Below are 24,560 nucleotides of genomic sequence, written 5' to 3'. Positions count from 1 at the left end.
TTCAGCCTCTGCAAACCAAAATACAGGGCCAGAGCAGACACCTCTGTTGGGTATTTCATTTACCAACCTCTGTTCTGTAGCCCTTGGATGGGTTTTTCTCCTCCTCACTCGTGGACTCCTTGGTTATTCAAAGTGCTAAAAGAGCTGGTGTCAAATGTGGGGCCATTGCCCTGGCAGTGTCTTTGTCAGGGACAAGGTGAGGCCTTAATGGGGCTGGCAGCTCTGACTGTGTCCCCTGCACTCACTCTGGGAGTTTTGCTGCCCCTGCCCCGTGGCACAAATACCTTTGTCTTTTTCTAAACACTGCTTTTCCTGAAGTCCTCCATCCACTGCCTCTCCATGGCTTCTGCATTCTCCATGCCCAGCTGGGTTCATTTGCAGGGATTCCATGCTTTCTCACCTAAACATATTGAATATCTGAATATCCAAAGCCACCCTTGTCATTTCCATGATCCTTGGAAATTCCATGATCTCCTGGGAGACGCCTGGACGGGTTCTACATCCTGCATGGATGTTTCAGCCCTTCCTTGGCACGCTGCTTTGGTGGCCATCTCCTGCTCTCTCAGGTGGCAGGGACAGCCTCCTGCCCAGCCCTGCCACTGCTGCTGTGGCTTCTGTGAGCAGTGACCACCAACCCAGCTCTGTCCTGGCTGCAAAGCCCTGACAAACCCCTGCTGTTTGCCTGCATCCCTCAGCCAGGGGTGCCCTGGCAGGACCGTGGGGCACAGCTGGAGCCTGCCAGCCCTGCAGGGACAGCAGGACACTGCAGCCACTCCTCCCCCAGCAGTTGTGTAACTGCTCTGGCAGTGGGGTGGGTGGCTGCCTGCCCTCCCTGCCCAGCTGCTCTATAAATCCCCAGTGAGAGGGACCCTCCCTTCCCGCAGAGGAGGTGACACACAGCTGGCTGGGGCTGGAGGTAAGTGTGCCCAGAGGGCTGAGGAGCCTTTCCTTCCCTCCCTGTGCCACTCTTCTGAGTTGGGCTGCTGGCAGGGTTGGTGTGGAAAGTGTGGCAGGAGCAGGCAGGGGGTGTTAGAATTGGTGTTTCATGGTGTTATTTGTAGCTTCTGCTCAAGAAGGTAGGGAATCAAAGAGCAAACGTAACTGGGAGGTGTTTGGGATAGAAGTTAGTTAGTTCCCACCATGCAAAAAAAAAAAAGAGCCTCCCCCAGAACAGCCAACAGTGAGCAGATCTTGCTGGTGCTTTATTGATTTACAAAGGAAAAACTCCAGGTTTTATTCCAAGCTAGGAAAGCAGAGTGTTCATTAGGTGATGCTTTATGACTGGAAGTTGAAATAATTCTGGAGAATTTGGTGGGTTTTATAAAATATTGTGTCCAACCCCATTTTTTTACTGAAGACTTATTTTTTTTCTTTCTTTTTCCTGATGATTACACCATCCTCTGTGTCTGGTGGGAGCTGAAAGCCCTTCCAGGCCAGAGGGCCTGCCTCTGGAATTGTCCAGCCCAAGCCATGGAGCCCAACCTTCATCCCTTGTTTTATTGCCTGGCACTGCCAGGGATGAGGATCCATCATCCTCACTGGGAGTTTTGTAGGGCTGGACGGGCTGGTGCTTTTCAAGCCCTGCAGGAGACACAAAATCCTCCCCAGTCCAAGGTGTGCCTCACCTGCAGCCCCTCTGTCAGCCTCAATGGCCATGCCAAAGGCAGCATCATCTTCCCTGGGGATGGGGGACAGGACCCTGCCACAGAGGCACAAACTGAATAGTTCCAGTGCATTTTAAATTTTTGTCTTCTGAGAGAGGCAAGGGCAGATTCCAAAGGTAAAATACAGTGCATTTTCAGTTCCAGTGCATTTTAAATTTTTTTCTTCTGAGAGAGGCAGGGGCAGATATCCAAAGATAAAATACAAATATTTGCTAGTCTGATTAGGCAGGATAGTTTAAACCCAGCTTGTAAATACAAGCTGGCAGTGAACTGTGGCTCAACTACATTCTTTCAAAGCCAGTTTTCCAGGGCAGCTGCAGGGGTTTGAAAGCAGCCCAGGGAGCACACTGTAAAAAGTGGAGAGATTTTTATTTTAAAATAAAGGGTGGGAAAAGAAAAAATTATTAATTAAGACATTTAATCTAACTTGTAAACGAAGATCCCAGAACGCTGGGGAATGGAATGGGGTTTGGGGAAAGAGAAATTGGGGAAAAGCACAGAGAAATTCCCTATGGAGGGCATGCCAGGAGCTGCCCCCTGAGAGTGCTGACCATCTGTGGGGTTTTTTCCAGCCCCTGGGAGCCCAGCAGAGCCTGCAGGGATGAGAGTGGCCGTGGTGGGCGCGGGGGTCAGCGGGCTGGCAGCCACCAAGTGCTGCCTGGACGAGGGGCTGGAGCCCACCTGCTTCGAGCAGAGCCAGGACATCGGGGGGCTCTGGCGCTACACGGTGAGCCAGGGGACCTGTCCTCCTCCCTGCCACTGCAGAGATGGGGACACACCACACACACACACACACTTGTGCAATGACAACAGCTTCTTCTTCATTACAAGTTGTTCTTAGGTTTTGTGCCCCTAACGAGGCGTGATCTCAAGTCATTAGTTACTTCAAACCATTCATTGGACAAAGCAATAGCTTATTGTATTTTATTGGTACAAAGCATGCACAAATTTTATGATATTATATTAATTAACATCAATAATTAATGGGTAAGAGTTTACAACAAATTAGTAAGTTCAAGTTTACAACAAATTATTAATTATTATTATTTACAACAAATTATTATTAAGGCACATAGGCTGCTCACTAAGGCACGGATCCACTAACTGTAAATATCCCTTTTGTGTCTATTTTATTGGTTTCCGTGCTAACAGCCTTGCTATGGATAAACTCATATTTTATCAATTTCTTTGTTGTGTTTGTAAGGGTTCCCAGGGTGAGGTGAGAGATGAGGAATCTGGGTCCATGTTCTCAGAAGGCTGAGTTATTATTTTATGATATTATATTCTATTAAAAGAATACTATACTTGAGCTATACTAAAGAAAGAGAAAAGATACAGACAGAAGGCTTAACAAGAATGAGTAATAAAAACTCGTGACTGACTCCTCAGAGTCTGACACAGCTGATGGGGATTGGTCATTAAGTAAAAACAATTCACATGAAACCAATCAAACATGCACCTGTTGGTGAACAACGTCCAGACCACATTCCAAAGCAGCCAAACACAGGAGAAGCAAATCAGATAATTATCCTTTACATTTTTCTCTGAGGCATCTCAGCTTCCCGGGAGAAGAAATCCTGGGCAAAGAGGATTTTTCACAAAATACGACAGCGACATTTCTTCTTCTGTCAGCTCTGTTTGGCCTGCAGACCAGCTGCTAAGCCCATCCTCCCCTCCCCTGGGCAGCTGCAGCTTTGCAGGGTTATGGGGTGGCTGTGGAGGGCTGTGCTGGGGGCTGAGCTGCACCCCTGGGACGCAGGGCTGATGCACCCGGGGTGCCGTGGCAGGAGCACATCGAGCCTGGCCGACCCAGCCTTTACCCATCAGTCATCAGCAACACCTCCAAGGAGATGTCTGCCTTCTCTGACTTCCCCTTCCCCGAGCACTTCCCCGTGTTCCTGCCCAATGCCCTGCTCCTGGACTACCTCCGGCGCTACACCCAGCACTTCGGCCTGCGGGAGCACATCAGATTTGGGGTGAGTGATGGAGCCCTGCCCTGCTCCCCACCCACCCTGGGTGCCTGGGGTGACTTGTGGTGTTTTTGGGGTCCCCCATCAGAGGAGGAATTGAGGAATCTGACTCCATGTTCTTAGAAGGCTGATATGATATATGATATGACATGATGTTATTAATGCTATACTGAACTATACTAAAGAATAGAGAAAGGATACAGACAGAAGGCTACAAAGAATGATAATGAAAACCCGTGACTCTCTCTTCCAGAGTCCCGACACAACCTGTCATTGGTCATTAAGTTAAAGCAATTCACCAATCAGACAACCACCTGTCAGATAAACAATCTACAAACCACGGTCCAAAGCAGCAAAACACAGGAGAAGCAAATTAGATAATATTGTTTTCCTTTTTCTCTGGGGCTTCTCAGCTTCCCAGGAGAAAAAATCCTGGTGGAGGGATTTTTCAGCAAATGTGACAGTGACAGTGACTTTGCTTCACTCCCACCTTTCAGAGCACCGTTGTCAGCATCCGTAAGCACCCCGACTTTGCCACCACAGGCCAGTGGGATGTGGTCACGGAGGCAGAGGGGAAGCAGACATCACATGTCTTTGATGCTGTTATGGTCTGCAGTGGCAACTTCTCGGAGCCATCCCTCCCCCTGCAGTGTTTTCCTGGTATGGTACAGGGCTGCCTTTGGTTACCTGCTTCAGGGGCTGGGGAGGGAAGATTTATGGGTTATTTGGGGAAAATCCTCCCTTTCTTTTCTTGCTTCTGCTTTCCAAACCTGCTGGCATCAACAGCAATATTTTCCCGTGCTTCAGCAGCTTTTTCTCTGAGACCCCATTTTGGAGAGGAAGCATCAATTAATTCTGTGTGCATGGGACGGAGGGCTGGACCTCCCCAAGACCTTGGTGGCCAGAGATTGCACTTCCTTGCTCTTGCCTTTTTAACACCAGCTCTCCCAGCAAAATCCACAAATGCTGGAGTCCTTCAGAGCTCTTTTTCTTTTCCCCCCACGCCGAGGCATCGAGAGGTTCCGAGGGCAGTACTTCCACAGCAGGCAGTACAAGCATCCCGACGTGTTCCAGGGCAAGCACGTCCTCGTGGTGGGCATGGGCAACTCGGGAGTGGACATCGCAGTGGAGGCCAGTCGTGTCGCTGCAAAGGTGCCACCACCCTGCCACCCCAGGGCTCTGGGGACAGGGACACTGGGGACTGTGGTTATCAATCCTGGTGGTGGTGGTGGTGTGGGTTTCAGGATGAGGTGAGAGATGAGAATTGACTCCAAGTTTTTAGAGGGTTAATTTATTATATTATACTATTATATTGTGATATTATATGATATTATATGAAAATGATAGACTAAAACTATACTAAAGAAAGAGAAAGGAGACATCAGAAGGCTAGAAAAGAATGTATAATAAAAACTCGTGACAGACTCAGAGAGTACGACACAGCTGGCTGTAATTGGCCATTAATTAAAAACAATTCACATGTTGGGTAAACAGTTCTCTAAATCACATTCCAGAGGAGCAAAGCTGAAGCTTCCCAGGAGAAGAAATCCTGGCGAAGGGATTTTCCATAAAATACCACAGTAACGGGGGACAGCAGCTCAGTGTGCTGTCATCACAGGGACGTGGTGTACAAACAGTCTTTCTGAGCCTGAATTTTTTGGTCAAAAACCTACCTTGAAAGAAAGCAAGCTGATTTTCTTCTCATCTCCTGTTTCACCTCCATCACCAGCAGCCAGGAGAAATGAAAGATGCTGTTGCTACTTCTCCATCGCACGGCTGTCTGCGCTGTGCCCCTCTGAGTTTCTCCACGAAGGAAAAGCAGCAGATTCATCACCTGAAGCATTGGTTCTTCTCTTCCAGGTGACCATTAGCACCACTCGAGGAGCCTGGCTGCTCAGCCGTGTGTTTGAGCACGGCTACCCGTGGGATATGATTTTAAACACTCGCTTTATGAGCCTGATCAAAACCAACCTCCCCGGACCGCTTTCGTGGTGGTTGATTAATTATAAGGTGAACCAGTGGTTCAACCATGAAAACTACGGCCTTCAGCCAGAGAACAGGTACTTCTTGGTGGTCCCCATCCCGTGCTGATGAACTTGTGGTGTGGGCAGGGGAAGATGTTCAGCAACCAGCATCGATCAATGCCCAGACTGGGTGATCTCCAATGGGGAGGAGAAAATAAGACTGGGCATGCTGGAAAAGCTCAGGAAGGCCCAGAGGAGTTTTCCTTATGGGGGTCTCTGGGTAAAGAGGAGAAGGAAGGCTTAAAGCATGGATCAGTTCTGGAAAAAGATGGTTTGAAGAGTAACTGAGTGAAGGGAATAAGGTGGCAGGAGATGTCCGTGAATCACTCACACTGTGGGACAGGGTGACATTGGTGGCAGGTGTCATTGCTTGGAGGTGGGAGGCAGGGCTGTTTGCTCAGAGAAAATGACACCAGGAGGTGTGAGCTGGTGGGAGGAGGAGCAGGGGAGCAGCAAGGCTTGTTTGTGGTGCCCCACTCTCAGAGGCCCTGGCTCTCCACAGCTGGCTGGTGCGGGAGCCCGTGCTGAACGACGAGCTGCCAAGCTACATCCTGACAGGCAGGATCTCCATCAGGCCGGGCGTGAAGGAGTTCAAGGACAGCTCAGTCCTTTTCCACAACTGCCCTGAGGAGGAGCCTGTCGATATCATTGTCTTCTGCACGGGCTACACCATCTCCTTCCCCTTCCTGGAAGAATCCATCATCAGGGTGGAGAACAAGCACGCGTCCCTCTACAAATACGTGTTCCCACCCCAGCTGCAGAAGCCCACCCTGGCTGTCCTCGGGCTGATTAAGCCCTTTGGAGCCATCATGCCCGTGGCAGAGATGCAGGCACGCTGGGTGAGCCGTGTCTTCAAAGGTAGGGGAGCAAATGTGAGCCCTCCTGTGCCCCAAAATGCAGCTCAGACAAAACTGGACACGTTTTGTCCCTCCAGCCAGGGAGATCCCAGAGATAAGAAGTTCATAGTGGACAAGGCAGCATTTCCAAGGCTCAGACTTCCCAAGTTATTTCACTTCAGCTAAGCTACAGCAACATGAGTGAGGAAAGCAACCTTCAGGTGTTTTGTTTGGGGTTTTTAATAAACCTAGTAAGAATAACCTCGAGCAGGGCTGGGTCAGGATTACTCCACAGAGACGAGAAGTTCTGGGGTTTCTCTTTGGGATGATCCTCTCTGGGGCTTGCACAGCCCATCTGCCCCCACATCACCTGCCTGTGCCCTGACAGCACACATCTGTAAGAGCAGGAGGAGGTGTGGGGGAATTTGGAATACTGGAGAGCTGATTTTGGGCAGGACTGCAGCACTTCCAAATAAACTGCCAGCAATGAGAGTTTCCTGCCCTCGCAGGGAAGGGATTCCCACATTTTGCATCACTGAGTGAGTTCACAGTTCCCCCCCAGGAGTTAAACTCAGCAGGGCGCTCTCCTCTCTCTTCCAGGCTTGTGTCACTTGCCTCCCCAGGCTGTCATGGAGAAGGAAGTAAATGAGAAGAAGAAAAACCAAATCCAATGGTAAGTCATTCCCAGAGCCCCAAAGGTTTTTTGGTGGATTGAAAAACCTCTGGAGTTTTTGGGGCAGCACCACATGGGCTCTCACTCTGTGCCTGCTCCCTGCAGGCATGGCAGAAGAGTGGGGAGGATTCCTGGATCCAGCTTCCCCTTTACTCACTCGCAAAGAGCCAATGTAACCTTTGATTTAACACTGATATTTTGCCTGTTGGTGACAGCAAGAAATTAATTCAGGGTACTCAAGGCTAAAGCTCGCTTGGGAGTTGGGGAAGAATACCAGGATCCCCTGGGACTGAGAGATAAAATGGCAGAGAAATTAATGGTAATAAATGCAAAATAATTCAGCTGGGGGTGGGGGGTGAAAGCCAACCCACAACCAGCGAGGTGTACACACAGATTGTCTCATCTCACAGCATGGAGACCTGACCCCCTGTGAACAGGTGTCTGAGCACACTGGTGTGTGGTTCACAGGCAGGCAAAAGGGTAAAAAGGATGAGGGAATGGATGAGCCATTCCCAGGCATCTGGGTGATAGATAAATCCATGGTTCACTTAAAGAGCTACAGGAGAAAAGGTATAGGAGAGTGAAGTGCAGAATTGCACAGAATACAGTACGAGGTGAAGTGGATGTGGGCTTTTGCAGACCTCTGAAGGTAGGACATGAAGCTGTGAATTCTGCAGAGAAGGTGAACTGGAAGCAATTCTCCAAGCCACTGTGTATTCTTGCAATATTTGGTGGAAAAGAATGTGAGGGATACTAAAGGGTGCCACCTTTCTCACGCTGCACATGACTTTTCTGCAAAAAGCAAAGGGATTTGGGTTGGAGGGGTTTTTTGTTTGCTTGCTTTGAAAAAGACCCAAAACTGGTTTGCCAAAGTTTGTTAACAAAGATTCACCAAGGGGAAGGGGAGGAACAGGTGCAGCTTGTGAGTGAGGAAGAGAAAGATTGACTCGAGCCAGCATCACTTTACAGGAGCTGTGGGGTGGCCAGGATTTGTGTCACAGCTTCCCACTGCACCTACATCCAGTCCCTTCCTAGAGAATCCAGTTGCATTCCAGATGCAAAACCACCAAGGCTGCAGAGGACCTCCACCCCAGTTCCTCTGATACCAATCTTCCTCCTGGCCTCTTTCTCTTCTCTGATCATTCAGGTTTGGTCTGACCTATGACGAAGTCCTCAAAACCGAGTGGCTGGGCTACCTGGACACGCTGGCCTCCTTCATTGGTGCCAAGCCCAGCGTGCTGGGGCTGCTCTGCACAGACCCTTGGCTGGCCCTCACCATCTTCTTTGGCCCCTGCTCCCCCTACCAGTACAGGCTGGGGGGTCCTGGGCGCTGGCAGGGGGCACGGCAGGCCATCCTCACCCAGTGGGACCGCGTCCTGAAGCCCACCAGAACACGAGTCCCTGCTGGCTCCTCCAGCTCTGTCCTGTCTCTCCTGACTCTGGTGGGATTCCTTCTGCTCCTGGCTGCTGTGATTTTTGGTTTCCTGTAGCTGTTTGTTTGTTTATTGTTTGTTTGGGTTTTTTTGTCCTGAGGGATTTTATCTCAGGTCAGACAGCTCCTCGGTGTGCCACAGGACTGGGGAAAAGAATTTCAGTAGATGGCAACAAACTTTAATCTGCAACCAGCAGCATAAACCTCCCTCTGCTCCAGCTCAAGCCCAAGCCCAGCTTTGCAGGCCTCATTAACCAGGGATGGCAGCCTTGCCTAAGTGTATTTTGCCCCTCTGCTCCCCTGCCTGCTGCCAGGAGCAGAGCAGGGATTGGTGCCACAATTGCACCTGGATCACCCAAGAGAGGATGCAGAGAGGACGAGACCAGCTAAAGTGGCGGTGTGTCACAGGAGCAAGAGTGGCCAGGAATTATCTGGGCTGTGTACACAGGTCAGGCTGTCCCCTTCTCCAAACCTAAACACTGCAACTCCAAATTCCCAGGTGAGATTGAATTGGTGCATGTTTCCAGGTTTGTCACACAGGAGCCTGTGGGGCTGAGCATTCCTGGCTTTGCTTCCCTCCGTGCCCCACCACTGGACAATCCTGAGGCTTTGTTTTGGGCGTGGAGAGACTTTAAATGAATAAAATCTCCGTGGCTGTGGCAAGAGTGTGCTGTAGATGCCTCCTTGTGTGCATGGGAAGGGCTGGGCATGGGGAGCCCGTGTCTGAGTCGGGGCTGTGCCACCAATTGCTGTGGGCAACTCACAGGGCTGGGGCTCTCAGGGCTCTCCCTGACTCCCCAAAATGAGGTTGCACAGTGCTCCACGTCCCTCATCCCGCTGTCTGCTGGCCAAGGGAGCGTGTTCTGCTGATCTCCTGGGGATGCCAAGGGAACACGAGCCCAGCTCAGGCACCACAAAAGGATCAGGACAGCCCCACGCTGCTGCCTGGGCTGGAGCAGGGACAAGCTGCAGCGTGGGAGTCCTTGCAAGCGCGTTCCCTTTGGGATTATCTCTGAATTTTCACCTGGCACTGCCACAGGGAGGTCGAGAACTTTCTTCCAGTGCATTTAAGCCCACAGGGAGGGGGAATGCAGGTGTAAAGGTCAGTGTGGCTGTGCCTGGACTTCAGCCTTCCCTTCCAACCCACACCCAGAGGAACTCAAGGGAAATTCAGAGGGCAGAGCAGCGAAGGCACAGCACTGTCCTGCAAGGTTTGCTCCTCACTTCTCTTGAGCGGGTTTGGCAGGGTTTAAAAGTGGACAGACAGCTCTCCAGGGCTTTGGCATTCACTGCTGGCTTTGCTTTGCTGCTGGTGGGGGGAGAGGGGTGTTGCAGGGACCTTCTGGAGTAAAACCAACTGCAGTAGTGCTGGAAAAGTGGGGTGACTCGAGCACCCTGAGCTTGCCTGCTCTTTCCTGAAGCCAAAGAAGGCTCCAGAAACGAGGCAGGCAGCTGTGGGCATGTCCTGCCCTGTTCCTGCAGATCAAGGAGTGGCTCAGGCCAGGCTTGTGGATGCCAAAGGGGTTGTTTAGCACCTCCCTCATTTTTTTTCCCCCTGGCTTTCTTCAGTTCCCTCCAGTTTCTATTTATGTTAAGTTAGTTTCTGACACAAAACCGATAGAAAAAGTTATAAATTACTCTTTCTGCAGACCCTGCAGTAGCAGTATTTCTTATCTAATCAAAGTTCACGTGGGTTCACTTTTTCCTAGTTTCTTTGCTTTCCAGTCAAGCTCGGCGCAGCTCAGTTTACACACCCCAGCTTTGAGTTCCTCCCATTTATACCCAGCGTTTCCCGGGTTCCTTACCTTTTGTATATCGTGTAATCCCAGCCTTGCTTTGACAGAGCTGTCTAACTTCTGAATGGCTGTGCCCTGCTCCTGCTCAGTCAGGCATTGCTTCGCTTTTTTCCCTCTTTTTAAACCCTTTTTTTTTTTTCCCAAGAGATTGCTCTTTAATGGGAAGTTAAAAAAGAAAGCGTGAAAACGAGCCAGCTTAGCTGGAGTTGTTTCTCCCAAAGGTTTCAGGATGATCAGGCAGAAGAAGATAGCTGCAACTTCTTTGCATGCCCTGGTTTGGGCTGGAAAAGAGAATAAATTGAAACAGCGGAACAGCGAGGTTTAAAAGCGCCTCCTTTTCCACCCCATGGAGGAGGGAGATTCCTGAACCCCCAGAGCAGATTTGGGAGGGTAATGAGCAGCATCTGTGCACGGCACTTGAACCAGCAGCTGGCTGTGCCTTTCTCCCAGGACAGTTTCCCTTCATGGACAGCTGCAGCCAGAGCAGAGCGGGCAGTTTTGCAGGGGATGGGAAGAAGGAAGCGGCGTTTCTGCTGATCCCTGGGCTGTTGTGTTTGCAGCTGCTCTCACCCCAGCATGGTCCGGCGTGTGGCCGTGGTGGGGGCCGGGGCTGGGGGCTTGGCCTCTGTCAAGTGCTGCCTGGATGAGGGGCTGGAGCCCACCTGCTTCGAGAGCAGCGAGGACATCGGCGGCGTCTGGCGCTACACGGTCAGTGCCCCCCGCGTCTGTCCCCGGCTCGGTCCCTGTCGGAAAACTGATCCACAAACACCAGAGGTTTATGTCCAGAATGGAGACAGAGGAGTCCTTTTATTCCAATAAAGGGAGAGGCCGTGGGGCATTCCCCTGGGATCTCTCCAATTTTTGGAGGACCCATCCTCCTTTTTATCCCAATTTCCCAGCCGCATTTCCCTTCTCTCATTCCAGGTTTTTGAGGTACTTGAGAGGTTCAGACTTCCCAAAACCAGATACCAGAGATTCCCCTCTAATGTACAACCCTCCCTTTTAATTGTTAATTCTTATGGAATTTAGGGGTTTTTCTTCTCCATTGTTTCTTTCATCTTTCAATGTCTAATTTAACTTATCAGCAAACCTAAAGTTTATTTGTAAAAGCAAATATTTTTTTCCATTCACCAATCAGTGGAATCCTTCCCATTGTTTCTTTTATCTCCCAGTGCTGGTTTTATGTACCAGAAGACCCACAGCTTGTTTGTAAACACAAATCCACTATTCCTCTCATCCCTTCCTTGGGTGCTCTTGGACTGCAGCAAAGAGGAAAGGGTGGCCACACCCTCAGGGACTGTCCCTGTCCCACTTTTGGGGCTCATCCTGCCTCCAAGGTGGAGAAGGAAATGGAGGGTGTGGGAAATGGATGGAGTTTTGCACCTTAGATAAAGGAGCTTTGCAAAATAGGTTTATATGCATTGATTGTTGTAGTGACAATGTTAGTGATTGTGCCCGGTGTACTTCGTTTGCAAACGATAAACAAAGCTATCAAAGAAGTTTTTTCCATTCGAGAAAGAGAAGAAAATGTGGGAAATGGATTTGTAGAGAATTCTCAAAACCTGGCAGAAGGTTCATACAGTGTGCATCTGCATGTAAACTTTGAGATAAGAAATGCTGACTTAGAGATGCCATGGAATAGGACAGACATTGCTGAGAGAGAAATGGAACTGGAAACAAGTTTTGAAGGATGGTTTTGTAAATAAGGCTGGATACTTTGGAGAAATAGAACTATGAAAGATGCACTGTCGTAGGACCCACAAGGGGTAATTTTAGATGATTGGCTTTAAGGCATCTACAGCATGGTGTAGCAAAAACTGATAGGCCAAGAAATGCTTCTAGTGTATTGTAATCAAGAATTAGTTGGCTTCTGATTGTTATGGCATGAATTATAACATCTGTATTGTCTCACCCTTCACTTGAGACTGAAAATAGAACTGAAAAGAAGTTTTTAAAACAGCTCTCAGTTGCCCCATCTCTGGGTCAGAAAAGAGATTTATCCAACAGAGGGAGCAGTAATGATTGTCCCCAGGTGCTAGTCCTGGCTTATTCCTTGTACCAAAATGTGAGGAAGAAAAACATTCATACACTTGATGGGGAGAAAGTCTTCCCCTGCACACCTGGAAACATCAGCACTGGCTTCACACAGGACTCCACAGACAGCGGGAGGATCACTGTGTACCGCTCAGTCATCACTAACACCTCCAAGGAGATGTCCTGCTTCAGCGACTTCCCCTTCCCCGAGCATTTTCCCAACTACCTGTCCCACAGCCTGGTCCTGGAATACCTCAGGATGTACGCCCGGCACTTCGACCTCCTGCGGCACATTCGCTTCCAGGTGAGCGGGTCTCGGGTTTTGTGTTGCTGGAATGGCTCCCGAGGTGTTAAAGAGTTTTTTTCTCCAGCCCCATGACCAAAGAAGAAGTCGAGATTTGTGGGTTCTGCTTCTCAAGGTTGTTTATTTTCTCTTATCTGTTCCATTCTTTCTCTGACCTGCTGAGGTCTGTCCAGCAGGTCGGGTTGTGGCACAGTGCCTGTCCTTAGGGCAGTGTTGGCTTTTTATACAAAGAACTACCTGTACTTTATTTACAATAATTCTCCAATACCCATCACCTATGTTAGACAGTCTGTCTCTACCCTAAACCAATCAAACAGTGTCACCATCCCAGCAGAAGGTGGAGGACAACAAGAATGAGAAGAAAGACAGGACATACCCAGATTCCTTCATCTTGCCTCTTGAACCCCCATTCTAAATCCCCAAAATTCTACATTTTCACCCTGTGACAAATTCACTATCATTCTACTCAAACCCCTGTGGCTTGTAACTCTTCACACAGAGTTGGTAATTGTTTCCATGGGCTAAAATCAAAGGCACAGGTGTCTTTGACTCCATGCCAAGGTCTCTGAGCCCTTTGCCAGGGTCTGGAGCCATCCAGGGCAGCCAGAGGAATGTCCTGGGTTCCGACAAGCAGGGACCTCAAACCCACAGGGAGAAGGGCCATGGCTAGCTGCAGAGTGGAGATGGGAAGGGACAAGGCTGGGTGCCAGCCTGCAAGGACCACATGCCTTTTGAGTCCTGAACACAGCCTTTAAGCCCCACGTTTTAACTAAGGCTGGTTTAACACCCCAGTGCCTTCCCCAGGGAAGCACAGGCTGGGCTTTAACAGCTCCAGAAGTGGCACACCGCTGCCCAGGGACCCAGCCTGCTGCCAGCAGCCCCAGCCTCTCACAGGCACGTCTCTGAAACACGGTGTGATCCCTGACTGCTGTTCTCTCGGGCTTCTGTGCAAGACAACAGTTGTCAGCGTGAGGAAGCGCCCGGATTTCAGCACCTCAGGCCAGTGGGAGGTGGTCACCGAGACCCACGGTGTCCGTGAGTCCCACGTCTTCGACGCTGTCATGGTTTGCACCGGCCATTACCGGGAGCCCTACTTGCCCTTGGCTTCTTTCCCAGGTAAGGGCTGTCCCAGCAGTGGGGTTCCCCCAGCACCCATGGCTGGATTTGGTTCCCCCAACTCCCGGTTGGATTTTCCTCTGGATTTTCCTCTGCCCCTATAATGGAGCCAGCATGACCCTGACCCGATGGAAATGGTGGGGGGCATTGCAGGGAATGGGAAAAACACCTTGTAAAGGTGCAGCCAGGCTTTTCCCTTAGGATTTGCAAAGCAAGACTGAGCTGAGGAGGTACAGGGGACTTCCATGGGCTTCTCAGCTGCCAGGGGAGGTGGGAGCGGGGAGAATTGGGGGCTGCAGAGGAATCTGGGCGCGAGGCTGGGGTGAATAAATGTACCTGGCAGTGGGAAACGCTCCCTGCTCTCTGCCTAGGCATTGAAAGTCGCTTCAGAGGCCAGTACCTGCACAGCTGGGAGTACAGAGATGCACAGGCTTTCCGAGGGAAGCGCGTCCTGGTGCTTGGCATCGGCAACACCGGCGGGGACCTCTCCGTGGAGCTGAGCAGAGTGGCTGCCAAGGTACGGCTCCATGGTGCTCCAGGCAGTGCCTCTGCCCAGGTACAGCTCCATGGTGCTCCAGGCAGTGCCTCTGCCCAGGCACAGCTCCATGATGCTCCAGACAGGGCTCCTGAGAGCCAGTGGCTCTGGCGCCTTGTGCAGGCTGACCTAGAACAGAGGCTAGACAGAGTTAAAGAGTAAAGTAGGGATTTATTAAGAGGCATCAATGGATCCACCTTGGGCAGCACAACCCCAAATGGTCACAAAATGGACAATGGGTCATGAGGTCTCTCACTTTGATCAGTTCTGCTCCATTTGCATCTTGGAGTTCATTGTCCCATTCCAGCTTTAGTTCCTGCAGTCCCATCCTTGTTTTTCTCCCTTCAGCCCACGGTGTTTGTGCTCTTGGGCTGGGATTTGGATCATTTGTCCCTGGTCCCCAGCTGGAGCAGGAATTGTTTTGTCTCCCTGCTCTGTACACAGAGCTCACCATCCCCTCATGTGAAGCCCAGACCCACACACTAAAGCAGCACAGAATCTGAAAAACACAAAAGCTCCAACCTGAGGCATCAGCTCAAGCTACTTCAGGGAGCTTCGCCCCCAGGTTCCTCAATAAATTCCACTTCTCACTGAGGGCAGTTGAAGAAGCTTTGCAACTCCTGGAGAGTTTGGGCCACCTGAGGGCTGGCAAATGAGCAGCTGTGGGAACTTTATCAAAGCCACCCAAGCTGTTTGGTTCACCTGGATGTCATCTCCTTCCCTTGGGGTAACTCTGTGTCAGCTCAAGCGCAGGAGATGGGATTTGCCACTCAGGGCAAAACCCAGGAGATGCCTGGGCGGGAGGCTGAGACCTGCCTTCCCCCCCAGGTGTTCCTCAGCACCAGGAGCCACACGTGGGTGGTCAGCCGGGTCTCAGACCACGGCTTCCCCTTGGACATGGTCGGCACCACCCGCTTCAACTCCCTCCTGGACTGGCTTCTCCCATCAGCCCTGACCAGGAGGATCAAGTTTCGGAAGTTCAATTCATGGTTCAACCACACAAACTATGGCTTGGCCTCCAGCAAAAGGTGTTTTTTCTGGTTGTTTTGTTGGGTGCTCAGGGGGTCTTTATAATATGAAATGCTTCATTCTCAGTTGTGGGGGATATTTGTGGAATGGCAGACCGTTGGAGGGGAATTCTGACCATAAAGAAGTCATTTTAGGTCCCTCCCAGATACTAACACCCCTGCCCTCTCTTCCCTGCTGCAAGCTCCAAATTTAAGTTGATTGTCAATGAAGAGCTGCCCTTCTGCCTCCTCTCTGGGACTGTGGTGTTGAAGCCAAACGTGAAGGAGTTCACTGAAAGTGCTGCTGTTTTTGAGGACGGCACAACAGAAGGAAACATCGACGTGGTGCTCTTTGCCACGGGCTACAACTTCTCCTTCCCCTTCCTCGAGGAGTCTGTTCGGGGCACCATCCACGACAACCGCTCCCTCTACAACTGCATCTTCCCTCCCCAGCTGGAGCAGCCCACGCTGGCCATCATTGGCCTGATCCAGCTGACAGGCTCCATTATGGCGGGCTCAGAGATGCAGGCTCGCTGGGTCTCAGGGGTCTTTGCAGGTAGGAGATGGGGGAGATCTTCTGGCTGGGAGGTTTGGGGCAGCCTGAGATGCTGCCCGCACAGCTCAGGGCATATTTCAGCTCTGTGGGTAGCCTCTGTCCACCAGCTGCATCCCACACCTCAGGAAAGGTGCTGGGATCTTGGGAAGGGGATGAACATGTGCTCTTAAGGTGCTGCTGGAGCTATTATATACTGATGAATATTGTGTAGTTTTACCCCTGCTAGAATTAAAAACTCTGACATAATTAAATGAGACTTCAAGCTTTCAGAAAGTGAAAAGATACTATGAAGCTCTAACCCAGCTTCAAAACAGTTAATGAGACCCCTTCTAGACTTAACAAATTGGCTCATATAAAGTACAGATTGAAATTAAATTGAGGCATTTGGAAAACATTTTTCTTTGCATCCGTGGTATCTCCTCCTCGTACAAAATAGAAAAGACCACATAGTGTAACAAGAGTTAGAATCCCAAGACTCTTATTTATTTTGATGGCACGGGCAGTCGCTGGTTTCTCTGTTCTCAGGCTGGAACAAGCTGCCTCCCCCCAGCAGGATGATGGCTGAGGTTTCGAAGAGGAAGCCAGCAGTCAAAAGGTGTGTGATGCTCCTGCAGGAGGGATGAGACGGGTTCTGTGTGCCAGGACAAGCTCGGGGAAGGGGGGGACTCGATGGCAGGCATGGGAGGGACCTGCTCAGCACACCCAACTCACCACCCACAGTGAGCTGGGAAGGTGCTCCCTTGGCTCCTTTATGGAACAAGACACCATAAGCTTCTCTGGAGCAGTTTATGACAAGACCAGGGCTTGCAGCTCCCCTTCCCTCTCTTCCCATCTCCTTTGCTCCCTCCCTTTCTCTCTCCTCCCCTGGAGATCCCCCTCTGCCAGGCCTCCCAGCCGTGTCCTTGTTCCCAGCGCGTCCAGATGAAGGTTTGGTTTCCTCCAGACTGAGGCTGCCATCTCGTGGCTTCTCCCTCCCAAATCCAGGCAGTGGGGAGAGCTGGGTTCCACCCAGATTCCATCCAGAACCCCCCTGGAGCCGGGCAGTGTGGGTGGGGGACAGTTTGTGTCACTTTTTGGCAGGTCAGGGTGAGTGTCCCACCAGGCTGCTGTGCGTGTGGGAGCTGACAGCCTGCCTTGCTGGCACTGGGATTTTACAGCAGGTGGAGATGTGTCCACAGGGATGGGGGAGGGATGATGATGGAGCAAGGAGGGGACCTCGGGGTTGGGTCTGCCAGCATGGGACACTGGGGAAAAGCTGGGACAAAACAGAGCCACAGGGGTTATGACCAGGAGCCCCAATGACTGCACCACGGTGCTGTTACACAGAAATATGGAAATTTCTGTTACACAGAAATATGGAAGCCTGAGATGCAAGGGGAACAAACTTGAGGTTGTCTCAAATTTTCCTGAAGCAGATCAGCACGTCCTCCCTCCTGTGAGGGAGATAAGGTTTCAAGCAGAGAAATCCTGGAGGTCCCTCCCAGCATGGGAAGCTTTCTGCATTTCTCAGATTTTCCCCTTGGCATTCTTATCTCTGAAAGTCTCCATCTCTACTTCTCGAAATCTGCCAAATCCACACCCATGAACCTCAGGGAAGGACATAGCAGCCTACTTGTGGCATTACAATGATGCCTACTGTTAAGTTCGAGCTGGTTTTGAAGCCACAACTGTGCTGCAGAGACAAAACAGGTTTCTGCTTATCCCCTGCCCCGGGGAACTGCTGGCACCAGCCCCAGAGAGGCTCCTTCAGTGGTTTGGGCTTTGTTTGGAGCTCAGAGGGCTCTGGGGCTCGCCTGATCTCTGAGCCTGAGGTCTTTGCTGTCCATGGAGCTGGGAGCTGAGGCAGGATGATGCCACCTGACTTTTATTTCTCCTGTCCCATCGAAGGAACCCGTCCGAGAGGGAGAACCTGAAGATGAGTTTCATCGGCTACGTGGACAAAATCGCCGCCTGCGCCGGCGTCAAGCCCAGCGTGCTGAGGCTGCTGCTGACAGACCCCCAGCTGGGCTTGGCCATCTTTTTTGGGCCCTGCTCCCCCTACCAGTACCGGCTGGAGGGCAGGGGCAGCTGGAGCGGGGCCAGAGCTGCCATCCTGACCCAGTGGCAGCGCGCGCTGCGGCCCCTGAGGACGCGGCGGCTGCGCGACAGCTCCAGCGGCTCCCGGGGCTGGAGATGGATGTTCCTCCTGGCTCTGCCAGCAGCTCTCGCTGCAGCTTGGCTCTTCAAACACCCCCAGCCAGGCTGGAAGCCCCGGGTGTAGAAGGAGCACGGGGCAAAGCTGTGCCAGGTGCTGGCAGAGGGCTGGGGCTGGCTGTGTCTGTCAGCATGGGACACGAAACAACACGGGCGCACACACTGCTGCTCTCAAGGTGAGGAAGAGGAAGCTTACTTTCTGACTTTAACATTTATAGTTTTCTAAAAGTGACAGTGGGTTGGAGGATGACAGTGGGCACTGGACAAACCAACAGTCTATGGAATTTACAGAAAGCGTGTGAGAAAGTCTGTTATGAGAATGTAAACATCAGAAGGCTTAGAAAATCTTAAAAACTCAGGGCAACATGTGTCCAGCCACCTCCTGCTGATGTTCTGTAGGAAAGGCATTTTGTGCTGTTCTTGCGAGCCAGGGAAGGCTTCCTAAAGATAAGGGAAGTCCTGTATCTCTGCTGAGGAAGACACCAAGGCTATCCCCACGACAGCGTGATGGAAGAGAAATAGTTAAAAGATCCGGACTCTAGCTGGCTCACAGAATGATGTGGCTCCTTGCTCACCTACTTTGTTTCTTTCTTATGACCAATGGGCAGTGAATGTGTCTGTTAAGTAAATGTAAATATCTTGAAAAGTATCTGGAAAGGCAGCATGTCGCTGTAATAAATCTCTCTTAGGCACCCTTCTGATGGAGCCGTGGTGCTTTGCGCTGTGTCACGCTCTGTAGTGACAATGTTCCTTCTCACATTCCACCAAAGGTGACACAGAGAGTTCACCTGAACCATTCTGAGCCGCTGAGCATGAGGCCAGCCTTCCTCCACCCCGCTCCCTGAAATTTGGGCAAGACCCACAGCACCTTTTGTGGAACATGAACTCTCTGAAGAGAGCTGCTTCTCTGTCTGGTAACTTTTGGGACATGAAGGAGGGAGCCACAAATAAACCTCACAGATCTGCTCTTTGCTGATGGTTTTATTACTGGTTTATTATTAGGGTGTGTGAGGTGGATCCTGAGCTGTGGCAGAGAGTCTTGCCCTTGCATGTGTACAATCTATTCATTGTATAGACAGCAATATCAACAAGTAAGGTATATGAGAAATGTTATATATGTTCATAGATTGATATACAATAATACATTATACATAGAGCGACAAATCCAAGCCAGCAGGCATCTCTGACATTGCCCCAGCAGCCTTAGGATTGTAGGGAAACCTGAATTCCTGGGATGGGGCCAGGATGGGGCTGGGATGGGAACAGGGATAGGACTGGGATAGGAGCTGGGATGGGAACAGGGATAGGACTGGGATAGGAGCGGGGATGGGAACAGGGATAGGACAGGGATAGGTCCGGAAAAGGGCCGGGATAGGGCCGAGATGGGAACTGGGATGGGGCCACGATGGTAAGCGGCATGGGAAGAGGGATGGGACAGGGAACGGGCCAGGATGGGAGCCAGGATAGAACCGGGATGGGGCCGGATAGAACCGGGATAGAGCCGAGACAAAACCGGGATAGAAACGGGATAGGACCAGGACGGGGCCAGGATAGGACCGGGATAGAACCTGGACAGGACCGGGACAGGACGGGCATGGGGCCGGGATAGAACCGGGACAGGACCGGGATGGGGCCGGGACAGGACCGGGACGAGACCGGGCCAGGACGGGGATGGGGCCGGGACAGGACCGGGACGGGACCGGGACAGGATGGGGATGGGACCGGGACAGGACCGGGACAGGACGGGGATGGGGCCGGAATAGAACCGGGACGGGACCGGGACGGGACCGGGCCAGGACCGGGACAGGACGGGGATGGGGCCGGAATAGAACCGGGACGGGACCGGGACAGGATGGGGATGGGACCGGGCCAGGACCGGGCCAGGACCGGGACAGGACGGGGATAGGGCCGGAATAGAACCGGGACGGGACCGGGACAGGATGGGGATGGGACCGGGACAGGACCGGGCCAGGACCGGGACAGGACGGGGATGGGGCCAGAATAGAACCGGGCCAGGACGGGGACGAGGATGGGGCCGGCTCCGCGCGCCCCGCCCTCCGCCCCGCGCCGCCAGGGGGCGCACTTGTCCCCGGGAGCCCGCGCGACTGCGGCACGGCGCTGTCACGTGACCGACGGCGCGGGGGCGGGGCCGGCGGCTCGCGCTGTGCGCGGTGACGTCAGACGTCGTTGGCGCCCGGCTTGGCCGCCCGCCATCTTGGCCCCTGTGTGCGAGCGGCCGAAGCGGCGGCGCCGGGAGAGGCAGCGGCCCCGCCGGCACCGGGACCCGCGGGCAGCCGAGCGCCGCCCTGCGCGTCCGGTAAGCGGCGGGGCTCCTCCGCTTCACCGCGGCGGAGCGCGGGGCTCGCGTGGCGGCACGGCGCCGGCAGGAGCGGGCGGGCGGCCTGCGCCGCATGGCCCCGGGCGGGGGCGGCTTCCGCCCGGGCGGGCCCGCGGCCGGCGGGTGAGGGGCGCCCTGGGCCGGCACCGCCGCCGGCCGGAGCGGGACGGGCGGCGGCGCTGCGCGGCCGGGCCGGGGTTCGCCGGGCCGCCCCGCATTGGCGCTCGGGGCCGGCCGCGCCCCGCCAGGCACGGCCCGGGCCGCGCCCGGGGCCGGCGGGAGAGGCGGCTGTGCCGGGACCGCTCCTGCGGGGGTGCTGCTTCCTTCTCCCGCCCTCTTTTTTGCCCCCCGCTTTTCTCCTTTTTTAACGGTGCTGGGTCTGCTCCTGCCTCTCTTCCCCTCTTCTTCTGTCCCTCCCTTTCTCTCTCTGGGGGTTCTTGGAGGAAGGCGCCGAGCCCTGCGTGCATTCGCGCTCACTCCGCGGCTGTGATTCCTCTGCAGGAAGGCGGGCGGAGGGCAGCCTTGTCCTGGGGGGGCTGGAGGCAAAGCGCCTCGCTTTTCCAACTTGAAATTCGCATCCGGGCTTCTTTGATTCTTCGCCCGCGGTAAAAGGCGGATTTTGGGTGGTTCGGTGCGGGACTGAGTGAAGGAAGGCATTGCTTGTGCTCCCGGGCCAGGGTTTGTAGGGCTGGGGCGGTCAGAGCCGGGGTGCGCTCATGGATAGCGCCTAAAGGGTGGGAGAGCGTGCTGAGATGACACGGCTGAAATTCAGGCAGTTGGTCTGCAGTGAGCATAATCCAGGGATGCAGGGATTGAAGATTTTCAGGCTGAAAGAGAATTTCCAGTTTTGGCCCTCTCACTGAGGAGGGGGACATGCAGAGAGCACGGTGCCTGGCCCTGAATGGAGCATCGTGGGTTTTCTTCCTTTTTGTGTTTCACGTGGGTGTTCTGTAAATATATTCTTTGGTGGAACGTCTCGAAGTCAGTATCTTCAAGGAAGAACCGTTTCTCCTTGTTGCCCTGATTATTGGGGGTAAATAGGTACATACTGGAAAATAGCAATATTTCCAACAGAAGGAATGGGGCTGTGATTTTTAATAGTTTTATTTCTTGTGCAGTGAGGCCCCTGGCCTACTGGTGTGTCATCTTAAAGAGCTCTGCTCAGACAAGAAACTGCTTTTGAAGGGGCAGGAAACAGGACATGATCTCATTTGTCCATGTATGAGAAACAAAAGGATTGACCTTGAATACTGACTGCCAGGAGCTCTGTGTGGCTCTCAGGGTTTTTTTTTGAATTCTATAGTCTAGAGAATTTTGCTTCTGCATTAATTTTGTGGGTTTTTTGGTGCAACTCTGCAACCATTTTGTTGAGAATAAAGAATCTCAAAGTTTTGGGAGTTGTTTGAACTGGATGAATGTTCAGTGTAAAGGTGGGTTGGTGATGTGGGCTTGAGAGGTCACTCTTTAAACTGAAGTGAGAGCTTGGATCTCTCTTAGGCCACTGCCTGAAGACCAGGATTGAGGCTCTGTCTGCCACTTCAAGCTCTGCCTTGCTGGGTGGATGTGCTTGTATGAAGTTCTTGGCTTTTGTAGATAATAGGCCATGAAAAATGTATAACTCAATATACAGTTGCTTCTGTGAGTCTTGGTAATATAAATATTCTGTGTCCTGGCAGTTTAGTAGCAATTTATAATATCTTTGCTCTCATTTAGACTTTCCATAATGGGAGCCCTGGTTTTTTGTAGAGCAGAACAGTTATATCAGTCTCCAGTTTTAACTTGGGCTCCTGGTTCAGTGCTAGAGATTTATGGGATGCACCTTCCATAGGTCCTGTGTCCCTGGGAAAGTGAAACAGGCTCCAGATGATGCAATTCCAGAGGGAGCTCCCTGTGGGTTTGGGGCTGTCTGGATGAATGCTGGGTGGCAATTAAAAGAATGGAATTCAGAACAGGATTCTGTTCTGTGGGGCCCGTTTCAGCCAGGTGTCCTACAGGACTGGGAATTGCTTTGTTCCAGGCTGATTTCCAGGCTAAGGAATGGCAAGGATGTGAGAGTGGAGAGAGGGTAGGATAAATACCATATAAGGGGTGGTGTGGATAAAATGAGGAGATGAAAATCTCGCAGAAGAGTTCAAGCCTTGCATAGTGTGCTCTTGTAGAGGAGTAAACCCTTGGGTAGTGGATTGGGGATCCAAGCACTTCTCTTCCGAGGCTCCTGCAATAGTGGAAGGTTTGAGGGGGAAAAACTCCACCACATAAAAATGCAGCACCTTCCCACTAGCTGAGGATGGATGCTGGGCTTGTAATGACAGCACTGCTGGTGGTGTTTTACTGGTAGAACCAGTTCATCTTCTGTAGGAAATTTTTCCTTTGCTCAGCTTCACGCTCTCATTGTTTTTTGGGTTTTACAAAACCCCCTGGAAGCTTACGGGTGAAAGTAGTGTGAAAATAAAAGCTGAAATTTGTGTGAGGACGTGGGAAAAAAATAGCACTGAGTTTTGGTGAAATGAAAATGGAGTGCACAGGAGTCTTAAAAAATGCATCAAGAGCAGAGGAAGATGAAGTCCTAATAAAAATCAGATGAAGACAGCTTTTATGTCAATGAAGAACAGGCTAACAGAAATAGACTGTTTTTATTACAAATACCTCAGCCATTACATAACATTCTAAGTCAATGCTAACGAGCTCGTCTGTTACAGATTGCAAACACATACTAAAGGGAGAAACTGTTTAACATTCCCATTGTTCATGGTTTAAATTATCTGACACTGGCTTGATTAACGGGGAAATTAGAGTGTAGAATCAGCCTTACATGTCTTTAATCTGAAGGATGATGGTGATAAATTTTAACTGATGTTTATTTGGAAATAATGTGGGCTGCATTTCCAGGGTCCTCCAGCTTCAGAGACAGGAATGGCTGCGCTTTATGTTCAGCTGCAACAAATGCACAAGTACTGCCTGAAGAACTGTGGCATCACCCAGTCCTGGGTGACTGAGAGAAGAGGGGTCTCAAATACCAATTTAATCAATATACAGCTGATTCCTGAGTGGCAGCCTTGCTGGGATTTTACCTAGTTGGGCTGTAGTTTGGCAATGACTAGGCTGCCCTTTTTTCTGCACTGCTTGCTTAAGTTAGCAAACCAAACTTTCTGTGCTTAGAAAAGCAGCCCTTCTCAGGCTGTCCTCATGAAATCAAATAAACTACTACACCTTGGTTCAAAATTCATATTTTGTAAGCAAGTGACTGCTGCTAGATTTTATTGTTTGTAAATTTGTACTTACAATTTCAATCTACAGTTATAATTTTAATGAATGTTTGCAGCAGTAATGATTTAAGATGTACTTAAAGTGATTTGAACCTTCAGCTAAGGTGGAAGTGCAGCAACATTTGCTTTTTGTTTGAGAACCCAATAGTTTCCTCTCAGAGACCTGATACTGCTTTAGGACTTCTGTTTCAAACTCACCAGATATTCCACTGAAGGACCTCAGTCTTAATATCAATGAATTGATGCTTTCATAAAAAAAAATAAATACTGATTTACAGGGCCTGGTTTTTAGTCATGTTTAGGACAGTCTGTGCTTTGTATAGGTGCACAGCAGAACTCCTCTAATGAAAAGGAACAAGAACATTTTTCCTTGACAGTGCAAGTAAGAAAGATGTATTTTAGCAAGAAAAGCTTGCCTTTGGCTCCTGGCATTGCTGGAGTCACCTTGGTGAAGAGATGCTTTTCATGGCACAGATGAAGCCACCAGCATGGACAGAGCTTAGTGGGACACACAGAGCTTTGGATAACAAAAAGTTCTTTGATAAGTTTTTTGATAATGTGTTGAGTCTGAATTATTTACTGCATCTTGAAAGCAAAGTGTCAAGGGACGTGTGGGTTGGGTTTTTTTTTCTGAGCAGAATAAACAGAGAAGCAAGAGCAAGTGAAGATGTTAAAGCTCCTCTGCAGCCATTTGGCAGATGCAAGTTAACTTCCATGGAAAATGGATTCTGTAGTGCTGAGAGACAGATGCATAAAGCTGCCTGTGCTGATAAGGCTTTTCAAATTTAGCTTCCCATCTTATTTTTTCCCTTTTTT

The 24,560-nt window shown here is 51.2% G+C and overlaps 2 protein-coding genes across 15 annotated transcripts in view; both read left to right on the top strand.

The window, feature by feature from the left end:
• Positions 1-2,265: 2,265 nt before the first annotated feature.
• LOC311156962 (uncharacterized protein) lies at positions 2,266-18,207 on the top strand (the record flags this gene model as incomplete). Its single annotated transcript, XM_084211306.1, is given in 18 exon segments — positions 2,266-2,391; positions 3,452-3,640; positions 4,132-4,294; positions 4,644-4,786; positions 5,495-5,694; positions 6,161-6,516; positions 7,095-7,167; positions 8,315-8,646; positions 8,914-8,996; positions 10,868-10,967; positions 10,970-11,103; positions 12,545-12,733; positions 13,687-13,849; positions 14,221-14,366; positions 15,213-15,412; positions 15,595-15,947; positions 16,473-16,542; positions 17,835-18,207. Coding segments are annotated over 18 exon segments (3,393 nt in total).
• A 2,124-nt stretch (positions 18,208-20,331) lies between these two features.
• The window catches only part of PRRC2C (proline rich coiled-coil 2C), a 69,868-nt gene continuing 65,639 nt past the window's right edge, over positions 20,332-24,560 (top strand). For all 14 annotated transcript variants that reach the window (XM_084211623.1, XM_084211627.1, XM_084211621.1 and 11 more), the window contains exon 1: positions 20,332-20,457. The gene's annotated coding sequence lies outside the window, so the exon portion shown is untranslated. The remainder of the gene's footprint in view (positions 20,458-24,560) is intronic.

The sequence above is a fragment of the Fringilla coelebs genome, assembly GCF_963513975.1.
Source record: "Fringilla coelebs genome assembly, chromosome: 9".
NCBI lineage: Eukaryota > Metazoa > Chordata > Aves > Passeriformes > Fringillidae > Fringilla > Fringilla coelebs.
This window is presented reverse-complemented; position numbering and strand designations above follow the sequence as displayed.